A 17,391-nucleotide genomic window follows, 5' to 3' on the forward strand; every position below is an offset into this window, starting at 1 on the left:
GATATTCTGAAAAGTGGAATCAACCCACTGGCAAACCACAAATAAAAATAAAATAAAAAGAAACCACAATCACAAACTTCACACACCTACATAACTCACAAAATGCCACCGAAACCAAAATCTCAACAACTCGTAAACCATAAAAATAATAAAAACACATATTCACTAGATGAGTTAAAACACAATCTAAATCACACACACACACACACACACACACACACACACACACACACACACACACACACACACGCGAAAAGAAAAAAAACATGATGACAAACACCAAACTAATCAGACGTCACAAAAACAGTCAAACGCACACAAAAAACGTAACTCATTGAAAACAAAGCAAACAATTCTAGGGTAAATCCATGTTACAGCCCTGACTGCCACAGTGATAACCATCTCTCTCATCCCAGTTAGGCCAGTAGTGGACTTCAGAAAAGCTCTGTCTTACTTACTAGGGAGACACGTGCAGACATTCACATACACAAACAACAAAAGCCTCAAAAACACAGGAGACATAATAGAGAAAATTAAGAATGTCAACACCCCCCCCCCCCCCTTCCTCCCAACAGCAAAACTGGTACCTTTTGACATTACATCCATGTACACACACATTCCCACAGAAGAAACTACAAACATTATAGAACAACAGCTAAAATACAAGAAATTGCCAGAGATAGGAATAAATGAAATCTCATCCATTCTTAAGCTAATCACAGAACAAAACTACTTCACTTTCAACAACTACTTATGTTTGCAATAAGAGGTGCTACCCATGGGGTCCTTCATCAGTGGAACCTTAGCCAACATTTCCTTGGATCGTATAGAGAACACAATATTCAAAAACATTGTAAAACAAGAAGAGTACAAAGTAATCTACTGGTACCAATATGTGGAGGACATAATCTGTCTTATAGGTGAAACACAGAATAGGATAGAAGAGCTACAGAGTAATATCAGCAGAGTATACCCACAAATCTACTTCACAGTGGAAAAAGAAACAAGAAGAAACTAAATTTCCTGGATCTTAGTCACGAAAAACAACCACCAGCATGAATTTTCCATCTACTGAAAACCCACACCCATGAGCACCGTTATCCATAGCTCATCCAACCACTCGACAGTGCATAAATGTGCATTTCCCACACATACTTCACAGAGTGAGCAGAACACCTCTTATACCAGAAGACTATGCACAGGAACTAAATATAATCAGACAAATTGTTATTGAAAATAACTACAGGCAGACATCATAAACAAGCTCAACAAGAAGGTAAAAATGAAATGTAAAAATAGCAACCAAGCACTAAAGAGGACAACTAAAGGATCTGAAACCCAGAGGCAGAACGCACAGGCCACACAGCAGACCACACCACACCAGGTTAAAGACACAGATGGTACACACTAACATCATCATCATCAGTTATCTGCTATTTAGCAGGTCCTTTGCCTCTCCATTTTCTGCGATCCATTGCTTCCTTCTTAAGGCTGCTGTATGTTGTACCATCCATCATGTCATCCAGTATCTGGAATCTCTTCCTTCCTCGCTTCCTTTTCCCTTCTACATAACCTTCTAAAACTGTTTTTATCAGTCCGTCATTCTTTCTTAATATATGCCCAATCCAATTTCTTTTTCTTCTCTTTATTACATCTAGTAACTGTCTTCTCTCTCCCACTCTTCTCAGTACCTCTTCATTTTTTACTCTGTCCATCCAACTTATTCTTTCCATCTTCCGCCATGTCCAGATCTCAAAAGCCTCGAGCCTTTCTCTGTCTTTTTTCCTCATAGTCCATGTTTCAGCACCATGTAGAAGAACACTCCATACAAGACATTTTATGAGTCTCTTTCTGAGTTCTCTGTCCAGACCGCTGCAGAAGATTCTCCTTTTCTTATAAAACACCTCTTTTGCCATTGCTATCCTTGTTTTAATTTCTGTGGTGCACTTCCAGTCGGTGTCTATCCTGCTTCCAAGATACTTAAAATTTTGCACCTGTTCTAGTGTTTCTCCATTCAGCACAATTTTTATTTCCTTATTTCCTCCTATTGCCAATACTTTTGTTTTATTTGTGTTAATTTTCATTCCATATTTTTTCCCGTTAGTTGCAATGGTGTCCACCAAATCCTGTAATTCTTTTTCCCCTGTGGCTAGGAGGACCATGTCATCAGCAAATCTCAAGCACCCTACTCTTCTTCCTCCAATTTCTACTCCTTTGTCATCTAATGAGCATTGGTCAATCATATTTTCCAAGTACAGGTTGAAAAGAGTAGGTGATAAACAGCATCCTTGTCTTACTCCTTTCCCTAGTCTGATCCAGTTTGTACTTTCTCCTCTCACTTTAACTGAAACTTTTTGATTAAGGTATAATGAGTTTATAAGTCTTCTGGTTTTCCAGTCCACTCTCTTTTCCCTCATAATAGTCGCCAGCTTGTCCCAAACCACATTGTCAAATGCCTTTTCTAAATCGATGAAGCACATATATAGGTCTCTTCCTTTTTCAATAAACCTTTCTCCCAAGATTCGTAGGAGCCCTATTGCATCTCTGGTGCCCGTATTCCGTCTAAAGCCAAACTGCTCCTCGCCGAGATTCTCCTCTATTACTTTTTCAAGTCTTTTATTAATTATTCTTAACATCACTTTGGCTGCATGTGAAATGAGGCTGATTGTCCTGTGCTCGCTGCATTTCTTGGTTCCTTGTTTTTTCGGTAATGGAATCATTACTGTTGTCAAAAAGTCCTCAGGCCATTCACCACTGTCATATATTTTATTACATAACCTCAATATTTCTCTTATTCCACTGTGGTTCAAGCATTTTAGTATTTCTCCCGGTATTGTATCTGTACCTACTGCTTTGCTATTTTTCATTGCAGCAATGGCAGACTTTACTTCTTCCATTATGATGGTCGGTCCTTTCTCTTCATCACTTACACTGTTGTGTGATTCAAGTTCCAGAGTTTCTGGTTTGCTATTTGTGTCATATAGCTCTTTTATATATTCTTCCCATCTCTGGAGGACATCGTCACGATCTTTGTACACTACCTCTTCGTCTTTACTCAAAATTTCCATAGTAGCACTTCCTGCTCTGTTTTGTTCCCATGTCATAGTCTTTACTCTGTTGTATAGTAAGTCGTATCTTCCCTTCCTGTCCAGTTCTTCAATTTCATCACATTCCTCTTTTAGCCATTTTTTCCTAGCCTGCTCTGTTTCTCTTCGCAGTTCGTTATTTAACCTTCAGTATATCTTTCTTGCATCTCCAGTTGTTCTTGTTTTTCAATTTTCTTCTCTCCTCCATCTTGGAAATCATTTCTTGTGTGACCCATGGTTTTTTTGACCTTTTCCCTTTTACATACCCTATATTTTGCTGTCCTGCTTTAATGATTCCTTCTTTCAGCATATTCCAGTACTCGTTGGCATTATCAGGTGCTTCTTTGTCTCGTAATGTGTTTAGAAAGTCCCAAGACAGCATTTCTGTAATTTGTTCTTTGTTGGACCTTATTTTCTCTAAATCCCACTTCTTCACCATTGTCGCCTTTTTCAGTTTTTTCATTCTTATTTCTATTTCTGCCATAAGTACGTTGTGGTCACTATTAACACCTGCACCTGGTAATGTGTGCACCTTCTTGATTCCATTCCTGTATCTTTCTTCTACCAGTATAAAATCGATTTGGTTTCTGTATTTATCCCCTGGTGATTTCCAAGTGTAGAGCCTCCTCTTATGGTTCTTGAACCATGTGTTTGCCGCTATCAGCTGCCTTTCCCTGCAGAAGTCAATTAATCATTCACCTCTGTCAGTTCTTTCCAAGACCATGACTGCCTACTATGTTTCCCTCTTTCCCTTCTTCCACAATGGCGTTCCAGTCTCCCATTACTATTTTGCAGCATTTTTTATTTTCGTCCATTATTCTCTCTATTACACTGTACCTTTCCTCTACAATTTGGTCATCATGTTCTGAAGTTGGCATATACACTTGGACAATCAGTAAATCTTTTTGTGCTCCTTTCAGCCTTACACCAATAACCCGGTCATTTGCATAGTCTACATATTCCACACATTTAGCCAATTCCTTTGTCATAATTATTCAGACTCCATTAATTCCTTTTACTTCTCCTCCTGAGTAGTAGAATACATATTCATCTGACTGCAACTCTCCATGTCCATTCCATCTTACCTCAGCAACTCCTACGAGGTCCAAATGATTCTTTTCCATCTCTCTTTTAAGGTTTTCTAGTTTTCCTGCTTGTAGCAGAGTTCTGACATTCCAGGTACCAATTCTCGTTTTGATTTTTTGCCTCCTTTCAAGTTTCCCCCCCGGAGATCCGAATGGGGGACTATTTTACCTCCGGACACTGATTTAACATGAGAGGAAGCCATTTTTTGTGCATAAAATGGAGACTGCATTATGCAGGGAAGATAATCTGCGGTGGTATTCCGTTGCCTTCCGCAGTTCTGGAGGCCGCCCCTAACATGGGATACAGACGCCTTTTGCAGCCGCCCGCTCCGGCTCAGACGCTGCATGAGAAGTATAGGTTGGAAAATGAAAGACCCCTAGCCCTCGAAACCTAATAGCGTCAGGGTCGGAAAAGAACAAGAGCTGGCCAAGAGTGGCCAGATAGGAAAGATAAAAGTGAGGAGCCTGGCGTAAGTAAGTGGAAGCAATGCCAGGACTCAGCTCGGGGCCCCGTGGTCGCCAGCCACGTATCACTAGGTGTGACTCCCTGAGGACACACACTAACATACAGTAATAAAATATCACATAGAATTGGAAACATCTTGAAAAAGCAAGGGATCCCAGCAACATTTAGGACAAACAACACAGTTCAAAGAAAAGAGCCTCAGTCAAATTCAACAATGATGGAATATGCCAACTCGCCTGTAACTCTTGTCAGGCCAATACGTACAACAAACAAGCAGAAATTTCCAAATAAGGTACACAGAGCACGTGAAAGCTCTTAGAGTGACAGCACACATTCAACTTTTGCAGAACACGTAACGAAGAAAAACATAACCCCTCTAATATCAAAAGCGATCAACACATCCTGAAACATAGCAACATTTATACCGACAACTAAGAATATAAGAAAATTACTACATACAAAAGGCTATAGTCAAAGGGGGAAACCTAATGAATGAAAACATAACACTTTGCAACAACACACTCTTTACTGCTCTAGGGAGCTGACCCAGGACACAGAACAGGAAGCACACACATGTGAAAGAACCACTTAAGCACACACTTGCGAAAGAACCACTTCGCCATCACACACAGTGACATAAATAAGGAACAGAAGTCATCAGAACTCCCGTTACACTTTTCGTAGCCTTCATGCAACATGCAATACATTTCTTATGACACATGCGAACTGCGATATATACATACATAATTTCATGTTTTAGTATTTGTTTACTAATAGCCACTCATGCAGTTGCAGATGACATGATGTATCCCGAAAAAGCACTGAAAATATGCTGCCAACAGTGACAACAATTCTTAAAACCATGCTGTAATGTACAATAAATAAGATACTATGAAAGTATCCAAAGAAAACAGTTTTTAAACAACACACAGCACAATTGTAATAACGTAACAATGGAACAATCAGTTTTTGACAAAATTATTTAAATAGATAGAAAAAAAATCTATTCACCAAGTGGCAGCAATTGCACACATAAAAGAATATTGTAATTAGTCAAGCTTTTATAGCCAGTGGCTCCTTCATCAGGCAGCAGGGTTGAAGGGTAAGGAAGAGGGGTGAAGGAAAATGGAGAGGTCTAGGAAAAGAGGTAGATTTTGGGAAAGTCACCCAGAACTGCAGGTTGGGGGAGACTTACCACATGGGATGAGAAGAAAAGACTGATTATTGGGGACTGCATTGGACCAGATTTGAAAACTTGAGAGCTTAGAGGTGGAAGACACAGTAATATTAAGGACAGAGATTATTGCTTAAGCATCATACATGAGTTGATAAGAGTGAAAAGCTAAGAGCATTGTACTTAAACAGAGGTGGAAGGGGGCAGTGAAAAATAGATGAATAAGACAATGAAAGATGTAGATAACTGAACTGGAGTGAAGAAAGAGCAGTTACTGTGAAGAAACGGTGATACGGAAGAACTTAACATAAATTAAACCCAGTTGGCTGGCGAGAACCAAGGACATGTTGTAGCGCTAGTTCCCACCTGTGGAGTTCTGAGAAACTGGTGTCTGGGGGAAGAATCCAGATGGTGCGTGTGGTGAAACTGTGATCACAATTGTCATGTTGTAGAGCATGCTCTGCAACAGGATATTGCGTGTTGCCAGTATACATCCTCTGCCTACGCCCGTTCATCATAATTGATAATTTGGTAGTGTATATTTTGCCAGTTACAGGACTGCTATAGGTGGTGGTAGGAGCGTACATAGGGCAAGTCTTGTAATGGGGACGGTCACAGGGGTAGGAGCCCTCCCAATCTCCACAATATTCTTGTCAGACCTATGCTCCTTCAGCACCCATTTCCCTATCCTACGGTTCCTCCCCTGTGATCACCCCCGCTGCAAGACTTGTCCTATGCACCCTCTTACCACCACCTACAGCAGTCCTGTAACTGGCAAAATATACACTATCAAAGGGAGAGCCACCTGAGAAACGACACGTCATGTATCAGCTGTTATTTAAACACTGTTCGGCGTTTCACATCGGCATTACAACACCAAATTATCAGTTAGAATAAACGGACATAGGCAGAGGGTGTATACTGGCAACACACAATATCCTGTTGCAGAGCGTGCTCTACAACATGACAATCGTGACGTAGGTGCCTGTTTCACAATACGTGCCATCCGGTTTCTTCCCCCAGACACGAGTATCTCAGATCTCCGCAGGTGGAAACTAGCGCTACAACATGTCCTTGGTTCTCACCGGCCACCTGGCCTTACTTTACATTAAGTTCTTCCATCTCAGCATTTCTTCACAGTAACTACTCTTTTTCTTCATTCCATTTTAGTTTTCTACATCTTCCATTGTCTTTTCCATCTATTTTTCACTTCCCCCCTCCCACCTCTGTTACGTACAATGCTCTTAGCTGTTTGCTCTTATTAACTCATATATGTCTTGCATATTACCCTGTCTTCCATCTTTAAGCTCTCAGGTTTTCAAATCTCATCTGATGCAGTCCCCAACAGTCAGTCTTACCTTCTCATCCCCTGCAGTAAGCCTCCCCTGAGCCACGGTTCTGGGTGACTTTCCCAAAAATCTACTCCATTTCCTAGACCTCTCCAGTCCTTTTCCATCATCCCTCTTTCTTCCCCTTCTGCCTTAAGAAGGAGCCACTGGCTCTGAAAGCTTGCCTAATTATAATATTCTTTTATGTGTGTGTTTTGCCACTGCTTGATGAGTAGATTTTTTATCTATCAATTTAAATGTAATAATGTGTTAGTGTTTTATAACTATGCTATTTTCTGCATGTTTTAGATTTAAACAACCCACTGATGATGGTCACTGAAATTAGGAGGAATAAATAAGTAAATAAATAACAAAATGTGTTTTGCATCAAGGTGGACTCACAGTTCCCAAATTGTTGTTCATGTGTTTCCTTTGGAATATTATTGTGAAATTTGGCAAGCACATTAGCAAATATATGATTAACATGTTTTTTTTATCAAAAATAGCAAAATTCAGATTTTGAAATCATCAAAATTTTAAAAAAAGTTTTGGTTTGGGAAAGTTGAGCATTTTAATGAGTTTGGTCAACCGGTACCTGTTTTAACGCCTGTAATAAGCAGAATAGAATGGTATAAATTTCACGTCTGTATGTTAAATACTTCTTTAAGAGCTGGCCATTTTAAGGTTTTGAAGCACGGAAAAAATCACACAATTTCAGGAACTTTAAAAATTGAAAAGATGAAAAAGAAATTTCATAAAAAAATTAATTTTGGATTTTATCTTATTTGAAAGGTAGAATAAAATGACAAAAATTTACAAAATTCTAAATCAACAATGTTCGAATTTAGTTCTCTATTGGTCGATTTCACATGGAATGACCCAGCTGTTTCTGTTTCCTTTGTTTTGTCCATAGTTTCCCCATTTTCTTCTTTCTTTTGCTTCAAGTTTCGTGTTAATAATCGTGTTTCTGAATTTCTGTCGTTCGTTTATCATTTCCTTGTTGATTCCTGCTTGTTTTATGTCTTCTTCTGCTACTTGAAGCCAACTGTTTTTTTTTTTTTAATTGAGCTATTTAACTACCATTGTTGTTCATTTTAGAATGTTAGTCGGCGTTTCCTGATATTGTCTTGTGCTCACGTAATTCTTTGGTTCATCTCTTCATGAACATGCCATCTCTGTGTCTTGCTCTAAACAATTTTCGTATGATTTTACGTTCCTTTTTGTCTGTATCTTTGACACCTGATGTTCTGGTTGTTATTGTTTGTGGTAGTACCATTGTAATGCCCAAGTCTGACCTGTCTGTGGCAAGTTTTTCTGTTCATTTTGCATTGGATCATGTTTGATTCTCGTATTTAGCTTTCCCTGTTATATTACGTGCAATATATTTCTTAAATTAATCACAATTTTTTTCTATTTAAGAGGTCTAATCTCCTGTTTTGTAAGTGTAAATTCATTCACTCTGTAGTGTAGTAGTTGCTCATTTGCTTTGTTTTGAAGACAAGCATCCATTTGTTTAGTAAGCCAGACTGTCAGACTCTCTACGGTCACCTGTTCACATCTCCAGAGCTGGAAGTTACATATAGCTTTCCCTGTGATTTACTAGTAGTATATTTCTTCAATTTCATATCTGTTTTTCTATTTAAGAGGTTTAATCTTGCACTTTTATCTGGAAGTGTAAACCCAGGCAGTCTACCTATATTTCTGTCTGCTTTTATAGTTTACTTCTTCAGTTAGTCTTGTTAGCATGGATAGGATGTGTGCCTGCTGTGTGTAGACCCAGGAGAAACTGGCGGCAGTTTGTGAACTGCCAAAAGCACTTTTGGTTTCGGTTCACTGCATTCCAGCTGCTACCTCAGAATGCAGCGATGATGGAAAATCTGATGTCGCATGGGACACCCCAGGTGTTGTTTGTTCGCCTTTTGCCCATGGGCTCTGCTGCCAAGGCACCTCCTAGTGTACCCAACACTGTGGATCTACCCTCACAGCAGGGTGAGTGGGTAATGATTGTGTGTTCACGTTTGCTTGAGGTGGAGGGCCGATCGTTTAGCAGGGTTCAAGTATGCAAGTAGGCACATTATGGATCTCCTTGGGAAGATAGCATTCAGGGCTGAAAAGAAAGCCAACATGCATTCTGTCTACCAGGGCGCCTCATTCAAGTTGTTGGGTACCGTATTTACTCGAATCTAAGCCGCACTTTTTTTCCGGTTTTTGTAATCCAAAAACCGCCTGCGGCTTAGAATCGAGTGCAGAGTAAGCGGAAGTTCTGAAAAATGTTTGTAGGTGTCGCCACAACTAACTTCTGCCATCAAATACATGTAGCGCAACACAGGTATGCTTTGCAAGCACAAAGATAAATACTGGCGCCAAAACCTCTGCGTCAGTAAATAAATTAAAAGAAAAGGTAGAAGAATGTAAACATTATGCCATGTATTCTTTCGTGTTTGCTGCTATCTCATTTAAATCCTGTCTGTCTAATAAACTACGAAACTAGAGTGAGACAACAGCAAAAGCGGAAGAATATACATATCATGTCATGTTTATATTCGTATTATTCTTATGTTGAATAGTGATACAGTCAGAAATGAAACATGGCAACTGACTAGATTCTTAAATATAAGATGACTCTAATGTCTGTGCAGAATGTAATGTACGAAAGAGGCATCTACAAAGATTTTCAAACGGAGAAAATTTTTCGCTAAACTCTTGTTCAGAACATGTTCTATCACACACAGTGTATTATTTGGTTCTTGTTGATCATTATCAACGAAAGCAGCAGTGTAAGGAACAACAAATAGCAGTATCATGCAATTGTTTCGCTTATGAGACAATTCCTCTCTTTTTTTATTGTAAGCCGCGGTAGCGCGCACAAAAGCAAGCCATGCCGCGAGCGGCGGCAGGTCATGAACACTCATTATCAGAATGCGACAAACAATGTATGACGCAGTACAATAATGCATTTTCAGCTTAGAGTGACGTAAACCCCTATAACAAAGAGAACGACACTTATCAGATCAAAGCAAAATAAGCAATCGATTCAAACCAGATGAAGCACGCGAAAAAGGAAGTGCCTGACGCAGCAATGGCTACTTGCTAAAGCTTAACTGTCAAACTTACGACTCGAACCAAACTACTGTAGCTGTATCTTCATCCATTCGACCTCAATTGTGTTTCACGTTGCAATTGACCAACTTTGTTTCGATTTGGAGGGGCGGTCTAAAACTTTTCTCTCACCTTGAATTTCGAGTCTCAAATTTCAGGAGCGGCTAAGATTCGGGAAAATGTTTTTTCCCCGATTTCGAGTCTCATTTTTCAGGTGCTGCTTAGATTTGAGTGCAGCTTAGATTCGAGTAAATACGGTAACCTTGCCTGTGCCTATCGAACATGGAGGGTGCAATCATCTGCAAGTTGTGGCTCATGTCAGCACAGCGTTGCTTGTTGATTGGGTACTGAGGCCATTGTCAGTTCATACAGGCAGATATGGGGAAGGCTGCTGGCCTCGCGCATGGGGTGCAAGCAGATCTTGTGATTTGCAACATTGTTCCCGGAGTTGATTGGTTTCCTTTGGTTTGGAGCTGATTGGGTCTCAACCAAAGACTTCATCAACACTAACAGTCTTGCTTACAGATTCCTGGACCTGCGCAATCAGGTGAAGATTTGCAGGACTCCCCCTTGATAGGTCAGGGGTGAGTGCATAAAGGAGGCACCTACTTGGGTAGCAGAGAACTTGTTGAGTCCTATGGAGTTTCTTAGGCTAGGCACTAGTTTGAGGAACTCTGATGAACACTCACCAGTCGAAATGCAGGTATAAAAGTCAGAATGTGTTCAGCGTAAATACACTTAGGCTGTCAAAATTTTATCAGTAAATTGTTGCAGTATTTGTAACATAGTTCAGGAAATTTCTTGGTCTCAGATTATTCTTGAAATTGAGAGCTGGCTTAAACACACAATTGAAAGTTCTGAGATATTTAATGAGTCATGGAATGTATATCGGAAAGACAGATTAGGCTCCATAGGAGGGGCAGTTTTCATTACCGTTGAATAAATTATTCTCTCTATTGTGGTTGAAGTTGAGTGTGACAGTGAACTTACCTGGCTGCATATAACAGATCTAGGTGAAACCATGTAAATTGTTGGACGTCTTTACCAGCCGTCCTTTTCCTCTGTGACAGGTCTAGAGTCATTCAAAGAAAGTCTATTCAGTATCCAGATCATGCAATACTAGTTGGAGGCAACAACAACCTACAGAGTGTAGACTAGGGCATCTACGGATTCATTCCGGAGGCACATAAGACAGTCTTAGCTAGTTTGGCAGCCCACACACTATGGAAATATCTTTGACCTCATAGCTATTTTATTTGGTCCTGTAGGATTACATGGTGTACAGTGAATGTACATGTAATATAGGAAAAGTCAAAATACAAAAACCTTCATTATCACATACTTCCTAGCAATTCTAACATCATTGATTATAATCAACAGTATTTAAAAAATTAATGTGAGCAGTTGTTAACTACACTGTAGAATTCTTTTTCCACCAGGTAGTCTTTTAGGTTATTTGAAAACTTAGTGTCGTGTACATTGTCATGTAGTTTTTTAGGCATACTTGTTAGTAATTTGATACCTGAGTACTGGCATCCTTTTTCAAGCACTATCACTCGGTAGGGTATGCTTTGTATGCCATTCTTCCTTTGTGTGTTGTGGGTTATACACTAGCATTTGTAGTCCACTCTGCACTGTCTTTTGTGAACTGTAGTGTAGTTTTATATATTTAAAAGGAGGAAAAAGTTAAGATGCCTAGTCTTTTGAAGCATTTTCTGCATGTTTCAGAAGTCTTTCTTCTTGAATGTTTGAGTTTCCCTACATACTGTGTTAGCTACCTCATTATAAATATGATGGAGCTGAGTTTCTTACGTACGGAATTAGTAAGTTGTTTCCATTTCAGCTTGCTATCACGGCAATACCTAAGAATCTAGTGGATTCTACTTCTTCTAGTCTCTAAACCCAAGTGCCAGCCTTCTCTTTATTTCTGAACACTGCATACATAGTCCTTTTTAGGTTTAAAACAATCCATTTTCCAGGAGCCATTGAGCTGCTGTGCTCTTCTCTCAAGCTGTGTCACAGTTTAGTCATTGTTCAGTATTGTCATGTCAGCTGCATACAGTATCTTCGTATCTTTCTCTTCAACACTTAATGTCATTAACAAACAGAATGGCCCCGTTACCGATCCCTGCGGCACTCCATATTTGATGGTTTTGTTTTCTGACTCATATGCGTGCCCTATTGATACACATTGCTTCCTGTTGCATAGGTATGATTCTATCCACTTCCCTGCTTGCCCTCGAATACCATAGTTTTCCAATTTTCTTTTCAGGCTTTCATGGTCTGTAGTGTCGAATGCTTTGGGGAGATGCTGAAACATTTCAGATAGAACTTGTTTTTCATCTAAGGACTGCATAATGTATTTTGTCAGACTGGCAATTGCTGATTCTGTAGATTTACTCGTTCTAAAACTGTGCTGTGATGGTATGAGATTGTTGTATTTGTCCAGATAATCAACTAATCTATTATACATTAGCATTTCCAAGATTTTTGAGAAACCTAATATTAGTGAAATTGGAAATCTTTCACAAAAAGAGATTCATACAAACATACCATCATTTGACCATCAGACTGACTCCCATATGGACGACGTAGTAATAAGCACCCCAGGCACAGAGAAACAACTGAAAGTGTTGAGAACAAAGAAGTTGCCATGTATGTATGGAATACAAGTTTAGTTTTACAGAAAGTTCTCTACAGCATTGGCTCCTTAGTTAGCTTGCAGTTATTGCAAATCTCTCGCACAGTACAAAGTCCAAAGCAACTATAAAAAAGTGCAAGTGGCTCCTGTATATAAGTAAGGTAAAAGAATGGTCATAGAAAAATTACATACCAATGTCCTTCACATTGGTTTGCTGCGGAATTCTAGGATGTATTCTCAGGTCAAATATAATAAATGTCCTAGAGACTGAGAAGCTTACATCCACGAATCAGCATGTTTTTAGAAAGGATCTTTGTGTGAAACTCCGCTTGCCCTTTTCTCACATGATATCCTGCAAACTTTGGATGAAGGGCAACAGACATATTCCATATTTCTAGATTTTCAGAAAGCAATTGACATGGTGTCCCACTGCAGACTGTTAATGGAGGTACAAGCATATTGAATAGATTCTCAAATATGAGAGTGGCTCGAAGACTTTGTAAGTAATAGAACCCAGTATGTTGCCCTCAACAGCAAGTGTTCATCATCAGGAGTACCCCAGGGAAGTGTGATAGGACCACAGTTATTTTCTATATTCGTAAATGATCTAGTGGTCAGGATGGGCAGCAGTTTGTGATTGTTTGCTGCTGCTGATGCTGCTGTTGTGTAAGGGAAGGTGTCGAAGTTGAGTGACTGTGAGAGGATAGAAGATGACTGAGGCAAAATTTCAATTGGTGTGATGAATGGCAACTAGCTCTATGTGTAGGAAAATGTAAGTTAATGTGGATGAGTAAAAAGAGAAACCCATAATATTCGGATAGAGTGGTGCCCTGCTTTTTAAATAACTGTGTATAATGTTGCAGAGCGATATGAAGTGGAACGAGCATGGGAGGAATGTGGTACAGAAGGTGAATGGTTGACTTCTGTTTATTGGGTGGATTTTAGAAGGAGACTGCATATAGGACGCTATTGAGAGCTATCCTGGGGTACTGCTCAAGTGTTGGGATCAGATTGAAGGAAGAAATTGAAGCAGTTCAGAGGTGGGTTGTGAGAGTTGTTACTGATATGTTCGAACAAAATGCAAGTATTATGGAGAAGCTTCAAGAATTCTAATGGGTATCCCTAAATGGAAGACAATGTTCTTTTCAAGGAACACTATTGAGAATATTTAAGAGAACCAGTAACTGAAGCTGCCTGCTGAATGATTCTACTGACCGATGAACGATTCTACTGCCACCAACATAAATTTTTCATAAGGACTGTGAAGATAAGATACTAGAAATTAGGGCTCACACCAAGGCATATAGACAGCCACATACTGTATGGTGGCTTGTGAAGTATAGATAATAGATTTGTGTATATTCCCATACATACTTAAATTTTTCCACTCTGTTAGGCTTTCTGTATTTATGTGCATGGTTTGTGTGACATTCGTTCTTTCCATGTATTGTGTTTTTTCATGTGATATCTATAGACCTAATTTGGTAGACTTTTTTTTTGTATTCCAATGCTTCAGTACTTCTTGTCTATTGTTGCTGAGTATTGTCATGTCATCTGCAAATGCTAGGCATTTTATGATTGTCTTGTTTGCCTGTGTTTGTCCTAACTGAATCCCTTTTACTTTTTCTTTGTAATTTTCATGAAGTGTGATTTTTCTTTAAGCTTCTTGCACTTGAAGCATTTATCAAAGTACTTTTTAAGAACATTACAGTTTTCTGTAGTATTTATTTCAAGAGATTGATTGGTTCTTGTAAAGCAGGTACTTGGAGGCTGATAAGCTTTATATTTTCCCTGAATATACTGTAGAAATTTCTCATGAAGTCATTCTTGATTACATTTAGTTTACTTTTATACTGTGCCCTTATCACTCTCTTAATATCTTGTGTGGATTGTTTCTGGACTCTGTGGAATCCTGCAGTGTTTCTATTATTCTGTTACTGCTAAACTTCTTCCATGCCTGAAGTCTGTGTTGATTGGCCTAATCACAAGTTGTGTTCCACTATCTATGTTTGTTTTTCCTGCATGGTTGATCCCAATACATTGCCTTTGCGAAGTTGTATTTTGATTAATTTCTTCAATAATTTTGTCTTTGTTTGTCTTCAAATATTCTGGGTCTGGTCTTGTAATTTTATTCTGTGTTGTTCTGTTTCTTGGGATTAACCTGTTAATATTTAGTTGTAGCAAGTAATAGTTGGACTTAAAGAATCCTTTGCGTGTTCTCATGTCCAGAATTTCTGTGGTACTTTTGTTTGTTGTGGCTATGTGATGTATTTGGAATTCCCCCATATGTTGAACTAGATATGCCCTTGACAGCTGTTGGAGTGGTCCGAGCTCGAAAAGATCTTTGTTCACATTTTCTAAACCTTCCATAATGCTGTGTTATTAAAGTGGAGATTGGACTGTATATTCTGCCACCTGCCTTGACTTATCATATCTGCTACACAAGGTACACAAAATGAAGTAAAACAATATAATCCATTAAGTGGCACAGTGACAACTGACATATGAAAGCTGTTACATTTTACTGACTGTCAGATGGAGAGTGTTGCCTTGATTCTTTTATAAAGAGTGCCATTACAACTGTTGTGCTGTGTGTTCCAGAAGATGACTGTCAATGAAGTGTTGTGAAGTAGTCAATAGGTCCTTTGATTTCACTAGAGTATGGTATTGGATCTGGATACTCTGGCCAAAAGCACTGCTGCCATTACTAATGTTTACCCAAACTGGTCTCCATCTAACAGCTTCACATGTTCTTGAAGCAACTGAAGTGTTGTCTCCATAAGGAATATTATCATCTTCCTCAGTTAGCTCTGAAAGTTACAGAAAATGTCTACCGAATTATGTATTTTGAAAACTACTTCTGCAGAAACAGTTCTAAATAACACAACAGTACTAACCCAAAGGTAACAGCTACAACCATACAATCACACTATTCATCTGCTCCAACAGCTACAAGAATGAGTACACTTCTATTTATTCCATAAAAATTGCAGTTGGATTAATTTTCTGTAAAAACAGCAGTTTTCTTGTGAATGCCTAATCTGACAAATTTGTAGTGGTTAAAAAATACTCTTACAATTTTGTAATTAAGTTTATCACAAAAATTGTTTTTCCAGCTGTACCTCTAAATTATCATCATAATATAATATTTTTTAAATATGTCCACGTTATTTGGAACTCCCAAGATGCAACTGCTCAAGTGGTACAATAAAATTTTCACAGTTCAGAACTATTTCATGCACTTGTAAACTTAGTCTTACAAATATGTGACATGCGGCAATTACTAGAAAATCCTTCCCACTGTTCATTTACAGTAATGTATAGTAAGCATTACAGATTTGTTGAATTCATCCATAGAGAGTTAAATTTTGTAGAATAGAGACCTAAAAATATAGATTTGTCATTTGGCAGCTAAACTTTCATGGAGAAAGTGTCAGCGATTTTGATTATGTTTGAATACGGATTAAACATAATGGTTGATTTTTTCGGAAACATTTGGATTAACGAAATTCATTCATATTTTCAGGACTGTGCGAATTTGGCTGAAGAGAGATAGTGGCCAGTACTGGCCCAGTGTTTGCCATTACATGCCAGCTGGGGCCACAGCACTATTTTACTGTGTGGAAACAAGGCAGCTTTTTGTAGGGATTGAAAGTGGCTCCGTATCTGTAAGTCACAATGTCTATATATAATTTTCATTCAGGTATACAAAATATTTTTTAATTTTATCTGTAAGTCCATGTGCATTTAATGCACAAAACAAGTTGAACTATCCTTTCTTTTGTAATTCCAAATCCCAAGTTATTTTTCAAATATTTAAGAGAGAGAACTGAAAATGTAAATGGCACACAGATGTAAATTTTTATCTTTAGATTAGATTAGATTTAGATTAGATTCAGTTTTCGTTCCATAGACCCAAAAAATGAGATGATTCCCGTGGGTGTGGAACATGTCACAAAATATAACATAAAAACATAAAACATTTGAATGTAATACTTACTACAATGATCATTTGTCAGGAAACTGTCAAAAATAGGTGAATGCAATGCAGTAAAATGGAGCAGCTAATATTTACAAATTAACATGCTGTCAGAATGAAACACTGTTACGCACTATTAATAAATTTATCATACGCAAAATACGCAATCTTGACTGTTGTGACCAAGTGCTTTCAAAACTGAAATCTAACAGATATTTTTACTTAAGCTGGCTTAACAGTCTCTGTTGAGATATTCATCTATGGAGCAAGAGGAGTTGCCTATCAAAAAGTCTTTCAAACTCTGTTTAAATCGTGCTTTATCTGAAACCAAGTTTTTAATGGTTGCTGACAATTTATTGATATGTGTTCCTGAATATTGGAAACCTTTTTGGACCAAGGTAAGTGATTTTAGGTCTTTATGTTGATTGTTCTTATTCCTAGTATTGATACCATGTATTGAGCTATTGGTTGGAAATAGAGATGTATTACTTTCAACAAATTTAATTAAGGAATAAATATACTGAGAAGCAGTG

At 38.5% G+C, this 17,391-nt stretch overlaps 2 protein-coding genes across 2 annotated transcripts in view; one reads left to right on the forward strand and one right to left on the reverse strand.

Moving 5' to 3' along the window:
- Window positions 1-17,391, reverse strand: part of LOC126237164 (BRCA2-interacting transcriptional repressor EMSY-like) — a 409,828-nt gene that overhangs the window by 315,910 nt on the left and 76,527 nt on the right. The window lies entirely within an intron of this gene.
- The window catches only part of LOC126237167 (WD repeat and FYVE domain-containing protein 2), a 74,549-nt gene that overhangs the window by 7,002 nt on the left and 50,156 nt on the right, over window positions 1-17,391 (forward strand). The window contains exon 2 of the mRNA XM_049947024.1: window positions 16,406-16,547. Within this exon, the coding sequence (XP_049802981.1) occupies window positions 16,406-16,547 (142 nt within the window). The remainder of the gene's footprint in view (window positions 1-16,405; window positions 16,548-17,391) is intronic.

This window comes from Schistocerca nitens, chromosome 2 (assembly GCF_023898315.1).
Source record: "Schistocerca nitens isolate TAMUIC-IGC-003100 chromosome 2, iqSchNite1.1, whole genome shotgun sequence".
Taxonomy (NCBI): domain Eukaryota; kingdom Metazoa; phylum Arthropoda; class Insecta; order Orthoptera; family Acrididae; genus Schistocerca; species Schistocerca nitens.